The sequence below is a fragment of the Penicillium psychrosexuale genome, assembly GCF_028828465.1.
Source record: "Penicillium psychrosexuale strain IBT 29551 chromosome Unknown utg000004l, whole genome shotgun sequence".
Lineage (NCBI taxonomy): Eukaryota > Fungi > Ascomycota > Eurotiomycetes > Eurotiales > Aspergillaceae > Penicillium > Penicillium psychrosexuale.
Window position 1 is genome coordinate 7854289 of NW_026643189.1, and position 13219 is coordinate 7867507.

A 13219-nucleotide genomic window follows, 5' to 3' on the forward strand; every position below is an offset into this window, starting at 1 on the left:
ATTCAGAAAGTAGACCCGCCCATGATGGACAGACATGGCCGGAATTCGATCAGAGGAATCTTGGGAGCGATTACTGTTATTTGTTGTCTTCTTGACTACAATTAGTAGTACGCAATTGGCATATTTGTGAGATTGTCGATCATTTCCACTCTGTGAATCAAAGACTTCATCATGGCCGGTCTCCAACACCCATTCCAGTGTCTGCGATATGTCAACAGGCAGTCAGCAGGCCAATCGGATATTCTTATTGCCACTGCTGGACGCAATCTCTACTCATACGATGCATCCAGTGGTCAGCGCCTGGATGTGTGGCCTCAACCCGTAGATGCCAATGCGGATGATAAAAGCTCTGACGCGGCTCCCGCATCTGGAAGCCAAGGTCCCCGAGAAAAGCGAAGGAAGCTGTCTTCACCCTCCGAGGAACAGAAGGATGCCAAATCGGAGTCAAATCCTAAGGATTCGAACAAGGACGCTTCCAACTCCTGGACCAATATTCCTCTCTTGACTGTTGCCCATGGCAAATATGTAGTGATCATGACCTCTGAGGACAAGTGTGTCCGAGTCCTGAGTTTGGATAACGAAGGCAAACTCCAGCAATTGAGTGCCCGGTGAGTGGCTGTCTTTCTATCTGCAGGTTCGCCAAACTCATCATATATAGTACAATGCCTAAGAAGCTTTCTGCACTTACCCTGACTCCCGATGAGAACAACATCTTGACGGGTGACAAATTCGGAGATGTATACACTTTCCCACTCATTCCGAGTGGAGAGTACGTGAAGGTTCAGGCTCCAGCGAAACCGTATGAACCAGCTGCCACAAACCTCACGGTGCACACGAAACGCAACCTTGAGTCATTGGAGCAACAAATGCGACAGGCTGCTCTGTCGAAGACCAACCAAGCAGAAAGAGCTGTGCTGAACTTCGAGCATCAAGTCATCATTGGTCACGTTTCGTTGTTGACGGATTTAATCTCTGTGACCCGGCCTGCAGACTCGGCTGTTGGCAAGCGGAGTTACATCCTGACTGGAGATCGCGATGAGCACATCCGTGTCTCTCGTGGTGTTCCCCAAGCGCATGTAATTGAGCAATTCTGCTTTGGCCACACTTCATTTGTCAGCAGTCTTTGCGTCCCTTGCTTCGAACCTAAAGTTCTCATCTCGGGTGGTGGCGACAACTATCTGCTTGTGTGGGACTGGCTCGAAACCCGGATTTTACAAAAAATTCAGCTTCCTGGGTCGGAGGGAGAGACTACGGTGCGCGGCATTTGGGATGTTTCCCTTGCGCCCACGGCAGGCAATCCCGATTCTGTGAAGGCTATCTTTGTTGCACTTGATGGGTACGTTCTAACAACCATTGATGATATCTATATTTGTCCTAACGTCGAGAGCAGGTCTTCACAACTTCTTTGCTACACTCTCGAAAGTGACAACACGATAACTCACCAAGATACACTTCAGCTGTCAGGAAACGTTCTTGAACTGGTCGATATTGATTCCAGAGGCTCTATTGTTGTTGCCGTGGATACTTTGCGCCAATCCGATTCGACATGTGCTTGGAAGTCGTCTTCCCAGCCTCTTCTCGAAACATTCCGGCTCGATTCTGGGAAATGGGTTCCTGTAGAGGACTTGATGGTCATCAAAATCAACTCCGAAGGCACCTCAAGTCTGCCTACGATAATAGAGCAGAAAGAGCAGAAAGAACTCAATGATTCAATGTACAACTTGGGCAACCTGCGGAAGAGAGGTGATTACGACGAATGAAAGCATGCTTTTGATGAATGTACAGCAAATGATCAATTAGATTTCCAAATACATATTTAATGTAGCAATCTCCATTGTGTCTAAAAGAGGGAAGAGGGAGCATAATCGCAAAATTCGCTAGATCCAGATCAAAATATATATTCTTAGTATCTTTTCACAGATACCTTTTTTGTTTTGACTGTCTCTCTAGCAAGACATAGGTTGGCAAGCCCGCATGCGAGGGTATCATATAGGATATTTCTGAGATTGACCATGGTCTTTGGGTGTATATCTTTAGGAGATTGGTCAGGGTATGCAACAAAGAATAGCTATTACGAATGAGTGGAACCCTGATCCGCGTGGTCACAAGAGGTCCTAAGATGCGAGAGATCTAATCTTCTCTTAGGAAGGCTATTCAACCAGCAAGGGGAGTTATTATTGCTTTTATATCTACCATTCCCACACCAAGGTAGGTCGTAAGTCAGAGTGTACCCTGATAGGATAGCCCGAGGGCTGCGACATTAATAATCCATCGCGATAGTCTAGATCTGCTGAAGATATCCCACGAAAGGTCCAATCTAATCGAACTCCAGTCATGGTTCTCAGCAATACTTATGGTGGTTAGAAACAGGCTAGAGCGTCTCCAAGCTCCCGGGAGCTCTAGTGGCCTGTGAGCTACGGAGTAACCATATGGCTGTCATACTATGATCGTAGTGACCGGCAACAGGGTATCTTGGGGTAACATCCTAATTGATATATTGATATAGAAGGGTGGATAGATCAACCTCTGTAAGAACAAGTTGTCTGACAAGACAAGAGACAAGATGTACCGGTGATGACCAATGGCGAAACACACAAACATGTTAATGGATGTGATAACTCGGATTCCAGCTATATTCTAATGAACATGGAAATACCTATGTATCGCCATTTTTTCCTCTTTTTTTTTTTTTTTTTTGTGCAAAAACAAACCTCGGGAAGAAAACGAACTTATGATGCTACGGGTATAAAGCGTTGTCACTATGTTTTCCGATAATGACGGGCCGCGGTACCCGGAGAACCTTCTTATAATCCCACTTCCCCCCTCCATCGCACTTGCATATCCCACCAACACAATGCAGGAACAATTTGAGCCTTTGAAAAACGACCTGCTTCTGAGGGCTGCACGGGGTATGTTTACTCTGTATCTTAGTTTTGGCCGGAGCTGACAAATCGCAGGTGAGAAGGTGGAGCGTCCTCCGATATGGGTTATGCGACAGGGTGAGTTAGACTTATTCGTGCACTACGTTCTCAAGGACAATTGATTGAGATTTTTTTTCCATTAAACAGCTGGCCGATACCTCCCCGAATACCATGAGGCTAAGGGCGGCCGTGACTTCTTCGAATGCTGCCGCACACCCGAAATCGCATCGACCTTGACCCTCCAGCCCGTTGAGCGTTATGAAGGCCTCATCGATGCCGCAATTATCTTCTCCGATATTCTAGTCATTCCTCAGGCCATGGGCATGGTCGTGGAGATGCTGGACAAGAAGGGACCTCATTTTCCCGCGCCACTCGACTCTCCGACGGACGGGCAGTACGAAAATGTGATGGCGAAGAATGTGGATGTTAAAGCAGAGTTGGACTACGTCTATAAGGCAATTACCCTCACACGACACAAGCTGAAGGGCCGGGTGCCCCTGATCGGCTTCTGTGGTGCACCATGGACCCTGCTGTGTTACATGGTCGAAGGCGGTGGCAGCAAGCTCTTCGTGCAGTCCAAGAAATGGGTCTACAAGTACCCTGCCGAGGCGCAGGCTCTTCTGCAGAAGATTGCCGAGATATGTGTAGAATATCTCGCACTCCAGGTCGCCGCTGGAGCGCAGCTGGTGCAGGTCTTTGACTCGTGGGCCGGGGAGCTGTCTCCTGTCTCGTTCAAGTCCTTCTCGCTTCCTTATCTGCGCCACATTTCCGCCAACCTCCCCAAGCGGCTGCAGGAGATGGGCTTGGAGCCTGTGCCTATGACCGTTTTTGCTAAGGGCGCCTGGTACGCTCTGGATGACCTTTGCGATTCAGGCTATAATGTTGTCGGCTTGGACTGGCTGCACGACGCCGGTGATGCCATGCGTATTGCCAACGGTCGTGTGACAATCCAAGGCAATGCGGATCCTGGCATGCTTTACGGTGGGCCCCCTGCTATTACTGCCACTGTTGAGCCCATGGTCGAGGGTTTCAAGAAGGGCAAGCAGGGATGGATCTGCAACTTGGGCCACGGTAAGTCGAACCTTATAATTTGGCGCTGTATGTCATCTAACTAACTGTCTCTCAACGCAGGTGTCACTCCATTCGTCGACCCCGAGAACCTCAAGTTCTTCTTTGAGGAAATCCACCGTTTGACGGTATAATTGTGCCTTTCTTGAATCTTAAAGCGGTCGGCTTCTTCCCCGACTCAGATAAAAAGTCTACATTGGATTCTAAAAACACATATTCTGGGCGTGGATATTTTCAATTCTCGGGTATTTAGGGCTATGATATATGCAGGCCTTATGAAATTAGACAGCGATATCCTCGTTCCTGTATAGCAGACACTACAGTTAGTATTGACGATCATGAAACAACCGAAACCCCTCGACACAACTGCGAGCAGACCGACAGCCGCTTTACGCATTGCGATAGATCGAGCACCAAACACAACATACCATAGCTCAGGCTTCTCCTTCATGAAGCTGGTCATCAATTCCTTGCACTCGGCATCATCCAAGACAACAACCTCCTTGCCCTTGTTGAGAAGAAGTTCCTCGCCACCCATGAAGCTCTTGTTCTCACCAATGACGACGCGCTTCACCTTGTAGAGGATACAAGCACCGGTACACATATCACAGGGCGAGAGGGTGGTGTACATAGTAGCACCCTCGTAAGCAGAGGCAGGAAGACGGCCCGAGTTTTCGAGGGCAGACATCTCGGCCTTGTGTGTGTGTTAGCGGTAGTCTATGAACGCTGTAATATTGGGTATAGATATAGATCGACAATTGATATCAATGCAGTATATCATGCTATACTGACATGCAAGACAGCGCTTCCTTTTTGGACGCGCATATTGTGACCACGGCCGAGGATCTTTCCATCCTTCGAGACTAGGGCAGCACCGATTGGCACACCTCCCTCAGAGAGGCCCTGCTTCGCCTCTTCGACGGCAGCAATGAATCCAGGATCTTGTTCCATTTCGGAGTGTGTAGTAGGTAAGCTGAGTGTGAGCTACGAAGTAGAGGGGCAAGATAAGAAGACTACGAGATACGGGAATCTACTCCAAGACATAATCGGCATGGTCGGAGAGTTCCGAACCCCTCTATGACGAAAGAACCGAGTGGACCTTGAAGAGCTTTTATTTCCTCCTCGCCTCTTGGCTTATCGATAAGATATATGTGGCTGAAGGGTGGCTTTTAGCTTGATAGTGGCGAGGGGTTCGAGATTTCTGCATTGTTGAGTTTCTGGTACACAGGGATTGCACGCAGGAAACAGTATGCAAACCCCATGTGATATATATGACATGAAGCTAATAAATCGCCAAATTTAACAGCCATTTGGTAGGGAGTGCTCATTCCTCTGATGCGTGAAATATACTCCGTTAGTCAGCGTAATAAAATAAAACATGGAAGCGCGGAGAAGACTTGCGAATTCCATCGAAGACCGCGGAATCCCGTAGAATCAGCGCTCGGGCCAATTCAGGATGTACATAGAAGCCACCAGAAGAGCTGGAGACGAAGAATAGCCCATATTGTAGAGCAAATTGTCGATTCTGGACTGAAAAATTGTAAAATCGGCCTCAAAGCGAGACAAAGAAAACGCAGTGAAAAAACCGTCAATTCTTAGTTGCCCTGGTAATTGAGTGGGTAATCTTACGAGTCTCATACGCCTAGGTAAAAAAAAGTTACTCAGCCTTTTTTTGGCTTCGACTATTGTTCAGATAAACCATCTCGCCCTTTCTCTTCCCTCCACTTTTTCATCTCCCCCCAGCCAGGACTTCAAATAACCGCAATTGTTGTCTGTTTGGCATTTCTCATATAAAAGCACACTGAAATTTTCGCCTTTGTTCCCCTCTATTCTCCCGCTTCACTTCTGGATTCCAACGGGAATACCTAATATCGATTCTCTTTCTTACGCCTCTGATTCCCCGCATACTTCACAATGGTCAAGGAAACAAAGTTCTACGACACCCTCGGGGTATGTTAAACCATGCAAAGCTACACTTGGCTGGTTCTCGAAACCGGTGTGATTCGTGCTTGAAATCTGACTTGGTGTTTCTTTCATTTAGGTCGCTCCCACCGCTACTGAGGCTCAGCTCAAGACTGCCTATAAGAAGGGTGCTCTCAAGTACCATCCTGGTATGTAACAACCCCGGGAGACTCCAATAGCATATTTAGGAAACATTCAGCTGACACCCCTTCGTCACATGAAGACAAGAACACCAACAATCCCGATGCCGCAGAGAAGTTCAAGGAACTGTCGCACGCCTACGAGACTCTCTGCGACCCGGAGAAGCGTCAAATCTATGACCAGCTCGGCGAGGAAGGCCTGGAGCACGGAGGCGGCGGCGGTGGCATGAACGCCGAGGATTTGTTCTCTCAATTCTTCGGCGGCGGCGGCGGCGGCCCCTTCGGTGGAATGTTCGGCGGCGGCATGCGTGATCAAGGCCCTAAGAAGGCCCGCACAATCCACCACGTGCACAAGGTGAACCTCGAGGATATCTACAAGGGCAAGGTATCCAAGTTGGCACTCCAGAAGTCCGTCATCTGCAGTGGCTGTGATGGCCGCGGCGGAAAGGAAGGTGCTGTCAAGGAGTGCGCGGGCTGCAACGGTAGCGGCATGAAGACGATGATGCGCCAGATGGGTCCCATGATCCAGCGCTTCCAGACCGTCTGCCCCGACTGCAACGGCGAGGGCGAGATCGTCCGTGATAAGGATCGCTGCAAGAAGTGTAACGGCAAGAAAACCGTCGTTGAGCGCAAGGTGCTTCACGTTCACGTCGACAAAGGTGTGCGCGACGGCCACAAGATTGAATTCCGCGGCGAGGGTGACCAGATGCCTGGTGTCATGCCCGGAGATGTCGTGTTCGAGATTGAGCAGAAGCCCCACCCCCGCTTCCAGCGCAAGGGCGACGACCTCTTCTACCAGGCTGAGATCGACTTGCTTACCGCCCTTGCCGGCGGTGCCATCCACATTGAACACCTTGATGAGCGGTGGTTGACCGTGAACATTGTCCCTGGCGAGGTTATCGTTCCTGGTATGTGACTTGTCTTGCTTTTCCCCACAAGTCTTGTGAAATTTGTTACTAACAATTCCTTTCAGATGCCATCAAGGTCATTCACGGCCAGGGTATGCCCTCGTTCCGCCACCACGATCACGGCAACCTATACATCAAGTTCGATGTCAAGTTCCCGAAGAAGGAAGAGCTCCAGAACCTAGAACTTTTGGAGAAGGTCCTTCCTCCTCGCTCTGAGAAGATCGTGCCCCCGACCGACGCTATGGTCGAGGATTTCGAGCTTGAGGACCCCGCGAACGAGCACGACCAGGCCCGCGCCCACGGCGCGGCCGCGACCGGCATGGACGAGGATGAAGACGATGTGCCCGGCGGTGCTGAGCGGGTGCAGTGCGCTTCGCAGTAAAAGGGTTTCGGAGATAATTTTCATGCCGTAAATGGGGGTTGATGCTAGGCCAATGATGAAGCCTTCGCTTATGATACCATGTGAAGGGGCCCCTCTCCTTAACCCCGATTCAACGCGGGGAACCTGTTTGTTTTCTTTATGCTTTGCAATGGCGTTTCCTCCGAAAACCCGGAAGATATCAATTTCTCTTTTTTTTTTTCTTTCTCTTTGTCTTCTCGGATTCCATTTCCCAATTTCTCCTGTAATCCTGTTTCCAATCCCTCCGCGCCTTGTCCAACTTTTTTTTATCCCTCTTGCATACACGTTTCGGGTCCTTGATCCTTGTTTTTCCATTGCTTTTTCACGTCTGTCGCCCATTTTATTTTTCCATGGGAACCGGGGTTTGTGTGGGGAGTTGCGCTGACAATGGGAAAGAGTCATGAATCGAAGATGGATGAGATGAGACCACGATCGCGGGCCTGGCTCTTGCGAACGGATCTAACAGGTTCATGTTGCCCATGCTAGCTTCTTTCTAGGACGAAGTTCTAGGAGGGGCGCCGTGACCATGGTGGATTCGTGCTTTTTTTTTGTTAGCCTCGATGATGACCCTTGAATAGACATTGTATGTTTCGTTCCAATGCATTTATTTGCTCATCCTTTGGATGGTTTGTTTGGTATGAGATATGTTGGTAGTCGTGCGTGTAAGTCGTAAGAGTGAAGAGGAGAAGGGGGAGTGCGACGAGATAGCTTCCTTAGAAGTCCTCAAGGTCCTCTGTGGGACTTCCAAGGTCGTCCTGTGAACTTCAGTGGTAGGTATGTTGACTAGTGTACAATAGGTAATATGAAGGAGTGTCTGTCTCGTGGCTACATCGTGGCGCGATGAGTTCCGGTGGACTATTCGGGTAAAAATCGAAAGACACCACGTTCGTGGCGTGACGTGACAGTTCCTTACCTCGGCAACAATGCTACTTAGAGCCTCAGTACCCAGCTATCGATCTAAATAGACGAATGCTCCTTGCTAAGATTATCCTCATTGGCCCAATAGTCCTCGTCTGCTACCTCTCTTCCTCGTTGCCAGTCTTCCATATCACATGACGGATATGGAATGGTACATCTAATTTCTGAAGTCCTGTCGTATATCTCTTTATCCATTAGCGGCGTATTCCAGTCCCCTTCGATTTCAATCATTTTCAGTTGAGGGAAGCGATTTATTAAGACAGAAACAAGATTCTTTGGTTCTTCAATCAGGATATATACACGGCAAACATACACATTCGCTATATATAGTCGCTCCAAAGAGGCTGGAAGCAACAATACGAGCGGGACTTTGGGTAGGTAATCATCGTCTGTAACACCTATTGAGTAGGTTCTTCAGCATGGCGTAGTCAGATAGGGATCCAATCCCACCAGAATCTCCTTCAAAGTAATCTTCTCCCGGGTAATTGTAGTCAAGAGTGACTATCCTCTAGATTACGAGGAAAGCGGGTGCATTGGTGTGGGCCCAGCGCACTCTTCTCTGCCTTTCATTTACCTAATGTGAGGCTCCGAGCCTCATGGCCCTGCTTTGGGCTCGGGAGAATCCCAATATATTCGGACATTTGGAAATAATTCAAGCCGTTGATCGAGTTTAGTATATAGTTGGTACGTTCCACGGAGAACACTGTACATACAGTCTTGTAGCGAACTAAATAAGACATACGACATGTTTAAGTTCATTAAGCTTGAATAGAGCGGATGTATCCCGACTCCCATAGAGATTACCGAGGAACTATAGGAAGAACAAGAATAAGTATTGTATTCAACTGCCTGTACATCATCGAATCATCCTTCTTTCCTAGAAAGTATTCCTCATTTCCCATATTTCCTTCTATCTTCCGTCCTGTGACGTGCCAGATCTTGCAAAGGAAGCAGAGTGCATTCTATTCAAAATAACTAAGATAGAAGCAAGTTGCAAAGTGGGAAGCAGCCAGTTAATATAGCTGCCCCAAGCTTCTCGCTTAGCTATCTAACAAACAATCTATGGAATGCAAGCCAGAAGACTATATAAACAGTAAGCAAGCAAGCAAACGAGCGAGCAAGCAAACATGAAGCATATGACACAGCGATCCATGTGGATCGAGACAATCACGTCATGAACAAGCTGTTTGCTATGACTACCTGGTCCTGATCACACGAAAATATCATTTTGGGCACCTGTCGATGTAAGAATTTGTCATTAGTTTATCATTGCTGAAGAGTCGTCCGGAATGAATACATACCTGATTCCCAACCCCACGCCGTGTTGTACATCGGTGTCTTGCCATTGGGCACTTGAACGTTGTTTCCGGTTTGTTCTGCTTGAGTCAATTAACTGTATAAAAAAGTGCGACTAAAGATTCAAATATCTTACGGTTGAAAGCAATCATCTGCTTGGCGCCCTTGACACACTTGGTCGAGTCATCTCCGCAATAAGCCGCGACTTGAGCAGGTGCAACCTGCTTGGACGATGTTGAGCCTGTCACATTGCACTTGTAGCCGGCCATGTACCTAGGTTTCAAGTTAGCAGTCAAAATCCTACACTGTGACAACAGGTACTTGCATGTTAGGTTGTCCGCAGCCGTTCGGCACCTGCAAATGCGTTAGTTTATATCGTGGTATACTTGATTCATCCACTTACCCAGAGCCAAGCACAGGTGCAGCCACCCTCAGGGCAGGCAGGAAGATCCGCTGGAACTTCATAGGTAGCGATACGTTTCCATGGGGTGCTTAAGATATAGGTTAGAACTTCAATCATTTCACGCACCCATCTCTTGAAAGATACTTACTGCTCCAAGACCGTGAATACGGCCAAGTTGTCGATTGTGACATCGGCTAGATCTGACTGATAGCTGATCGCAAACGCGGTACCAGCAGCCATGGATTGGTTGTTGGTATGCATTGCACCGTCATCCTGGATGCAGTCTGGCGGACTTCCAGGACCGGCCCAGTCTTCTGGGTGATCGTTTCCATCCGGCCAATCAGAAGCGTACTGTCCACCGTATGACAGTGTAGTCTGCGCCCGGTTATGGGCGAGCTCGACGGTGAAGCTCCCGCCAGCAGGGAGTTCGAGAACCTCGCCGTCCTGCGGCGGTGCTGCATCGCATCCACGTTCGTGTTGGAACCACCAGTCCTCCTTGGCGAGGTTGTAAAGGGGCCCCACTGCTGTGTTGGTATTGAGGTTGACGGTAGAGAGATCAGGGCCCCCAGAGCAGTACATGCCTTTGGTCCAGGCGACTGTGTGTGCCTGGGCGGCAGCAGCCAGTGCTAAAACGGCGATGGGAAACATGGTAAAAAAAGAGAAGTGGAAGGGTGAAGAAGATGGAGTGCTGGTATTGCTGGGAACAGAGAACAAGACAGCTGGCTACCCATCTTATATAGAAGGCAATGTATGAGCTACGCGCCCCTATTCAATTGCTTCAACATTGTACATTGGTCCCTTGATTGTATGGTGTTTCAGACTCTCCAGAATCTGCACCAAAACGGTTATTGCTTCGGATGCTGATCATTTAGATGAAATCGGGCCCCACATAATAAAATTGTTCAGCAGAAGAAAGTGGAGATCAAGGGTTCAGTTGATACTCGCGAAAACGAAAACGACCCGAATAGGAAAATCTTCTCCTCGGGGTGGTCTTCTCTGTGCAAAATCGCTATAAGTAGAATAATGTGTCTTTGGAGAAGAGACCCACGCCTAGGGAGACCTCTGGTTGAGACCATGAAATGTTGTTCCATACTTTGGTCTTTATATCTACAGGCCTGTAGCTTTGGTTTTTATAGATCGTCCAGTACAATACTTTCAAGGTTGAATAATGAGTAAAGAAAAGTATGAACATCTATTTCACCAGTCTGAACCAAAATGAATAAAAAGCAAGCATTATGGTGTTGTCACAAGCATTGTCCGCCAGGTCCCGGCCCACCTGCCGGATCTTCGGCGAAACCTGTCAGGGTTCTAGGTATCCCCGTTGGACGATCTGTTTCGGGCGCCTCTCCGGGGACTACATATATCGTATTGGGGTATCATGATGGGAGGGGAACTGTCTATTCCTATAGCTTGTTGTCCTATTCGGTAGAAGGTGGGAAAGCACATGTAGTTGAGGAAAATATGAAAGTTACCAAAGACCCTTACACACTAAGGTCCTGAATGGAGACGAAGAAACAGCCTGAAACAGTCAGCACAGAAGAGGTCTTTCAAGAATCCACAGCTATCCTACAATTTACACCCTTCTTCAATCGAGCCCGGGCACACCTATTGACCAGCCCTGGAGCACCTAGGTTCAGTCCGGAAAAGGCCGTCATAGAATCATCGCTAAAGGACTTGATAACTCCCATGCTTCAGTCGGTCTCTCTCCGTTTCTGTGACGTAGATATGCGCCACAATGCCCCCTTATTATCTAACGTCGGTTCCCGCATAGGGGGCTCTTCCACTCGACATCTATACTTATATGTGACTCCTCTCCTAATGTTTCATGCTCTATCAACTTGATTCGCGTTTTCTAGGAATAATGGGATACTCATTATCTAGACTTGCCTAACAAACTATTCGACCAGCGGCGCAAATGCCTCATTCGCCAGTGGTTGAATCTTGGGACGTTACGCAGAGAATTTGTTTTGATTATCACCTTTTCGCTATTCTTTCCTACCTGCTATCTCTATCGCTCCTTGTTCCATTATAGATCGAATGCTAACCCTACTATGGTAACCGCGCTAGAGAGGAGTTGCAGACGTACGCGCCCGCCTAGCCCACGTAGTAACAAATTGATGCTATGTATTCTCGACCCACTACTTCTAGACTCCCTCTGCCGGTACGCTACCGGCTATAAAGCATAAAAAGGTGCGGACGGGATATAGACCCGCACGATCTACGACGCAAACGCTCTGGAACGAATCCGTGGATATTTCTAAAGTTATCGGACCCCACTCGCTAGTCCTCAAAGACGAAGGATTATTTGAGAATGCATATGTTGCTCGTGTTCTTGAGCGATTCCTAGGGCGCGTAACGAATTATCCAGAGGATATCGAATGGCGTGAGCAAAAACTGGGCAGATTTCTTACGAATGCGCGAAGAGGCGGAGGAGCAGACCGCAGGTACAGAATCATCTTGAAGCTTTGATTATTTGTGTAAGACGTACTGGATGTATCACGCTTACTCCTGCGTTTATTGAGGACGCAGAGGCTCAGGGTGGCGCAGGGGTTTCACATGTGTTTTGGACATACCGTCCAGGGTCCTACTATAATTGAGGACTTTGACCCAAGATCTTAGGGTATTTAACTCTAAATCGGTGAGAGGCCATCTGAAACTCACCTGTTGACTTTCATCTATATCTCATTTCTTGTAGTCTGTTTCTGACCTGCATATTACTATACAACCGAGGAACGCCGTTGCGCTCGAAGATCCAGCACCGGCCTGTGGATGCGTCGTAGTTCTCGAGGAATTCTGCACCACTTTCCATACTAGTGCTTCCATTTTGTGCCCCAGTCCTCTTCTTCTTCGTATAGGGTTGCATGTCGGTGGGTGTGGAAGGTATCCCCGGGATTGGGAGGTTGCGGGATTTCATGTTTTACTGAGTTGGGGGTTTCTTGGAATAGGATAAGGGAGGGATTATAGGGGACTATTGAGAAGAGATATAGATATAGATATTATATTTTGTAGAGCCATGCCATTAGAAGGACGTGGACTAAAAGAATAAATATTTTCGAACCAAACTGACCCACACCTATGTGTACTAGAAGAATATAAACAAATTAGATCCAAATAACACAGATGTCGCATTTAATGCATTCAATCCAAGTGGTATACAACTGCAAAACATAAGGTCAACACAGGGCGCCCTGGTACATAAACAA

General features: G+C 48.1%; 6 protein-coding genes across 6 annotated transcripts; 3 read left to right on the plus strand and 3 right to left on the minus strand.

Moving 5' to 3' along the window:
- Window positions 1-171: 171 nt before the first annotated feature.
- Window positions 172-1760, plus strand: trm82 (putative tRNA methyltransferase; the record flags this gene model as incomplete). The annotated part of the gene is made up of 2 exons (XM_057189769.1): window positions 172-608; window positions 659-1760. The coding sequence occupies 2 exons, from the start codon at window positions 172-174 to the stop codon at window positions 1758-1760; spliced, it is 1539 nt and encodes a 512-aa protein (XP_057041472.1).
- Window positions 1761-2844: 1084 nt separating this feature from the next.
- N7518_008843 (uroporphyrinogen decarboxylase HEM12) lies at window positions 2845-4123 on the plus strand (the record flags this gene model as incomplete). Its single annotated transcript, XM_057189770.1, has 4 exons — window positions 2845-2909; window positions 2958-2999; window positions 3069-3992; window positions 4053-4123. Exons 1-4 carry the CDS (start codon window positions 2855-2857, stop codon window positions 4121-4123), a joined length of 1092 nt encoding a protein of 363 aa, XP_057041473.1. The 5' UTR covers window positions 2845-2854.
- A 147-nt stretch (window positions 4124-4270) lies between these two features.
- N7518_008844 (cytosine deaminase) lies at window positions 4271-4940 on the minus strand (the record flags this gene model as incomplete). The annotated part of the gene is made up of 3 exons (XM_057189771.1): window positions 4271-4292; window positions 4418-4683; window positions 4782-4940. 3 exons carry the CDS (start codon window positions 4938-4940, stop codon window positions 4271-4273), a joined length of 447 nt encoding a protein of 148 aa, XP_057041474.1.
- Window positions 4941-5903: 963 nt separating this feature from the next.
- N7518_008845 (type I HSP40 co-chaperone YDJ1) lies at window positions 5904-7381 on the plus strand (the record flags this gene model as incomplete). The annotated part of the gene is made up of 4 exons (XM_057189772.1): window positions 5904-5939; window positions 6031-6100; window positions 6175-6999; window positions 7065-7381. The coding sequence occupies 4 exons, from the start codon at window positions 5904-5906 to the stop codon at window positions 7379-7381; spliced, it is 1248 nt and encodes a 415-aa protein (XP_057041475.1).
- A 2146-nt stretch (window positions 7382-9527) lies between these two features.
- Window positions 9528-10664, minus strand: N7518_008846 (lignocellulolytic auxiliary activity family 14 protein; the record flags this gene model as incomplete). The annotated part of the gene is made up of 5 exons (XM_057189773.1): window positions 9528-9553; window positions 9619-9693; window positions 9750-9886; window positions 9935-9967; window positions 10165-10664. The coding sequence occupies 5 exons, from the start codon at window positions 10662-10664 to the stop codon at window positions 9528-9530; spliced, it is 771 nt and encodes a 256-aa protein (XP_057041476.1).
- A 1695-nt stretch (window positions 10665-12359) lies between these two features.
- N7518_008847 (Acyl-CoA N-acyltransferase) lies at window positions 12360-12879 on the minus strand (the record flags this gene model as incomplete). The annotated part of the gene is made up of 3 exons (XM_057189774.1): window positions 12360-12479; window positions 12590-12600; window positions 12735-12879. The coding sequence occupies 3 exons, from the start codon at window positions 12877-12879 to the stop codon at window positions 12360-12362; spliced, it is 276 nt and encodes a 91-aa protein (XP_057041477.1).
- Window positions 12880-13219: the final 340 nt, after the last annotated feature.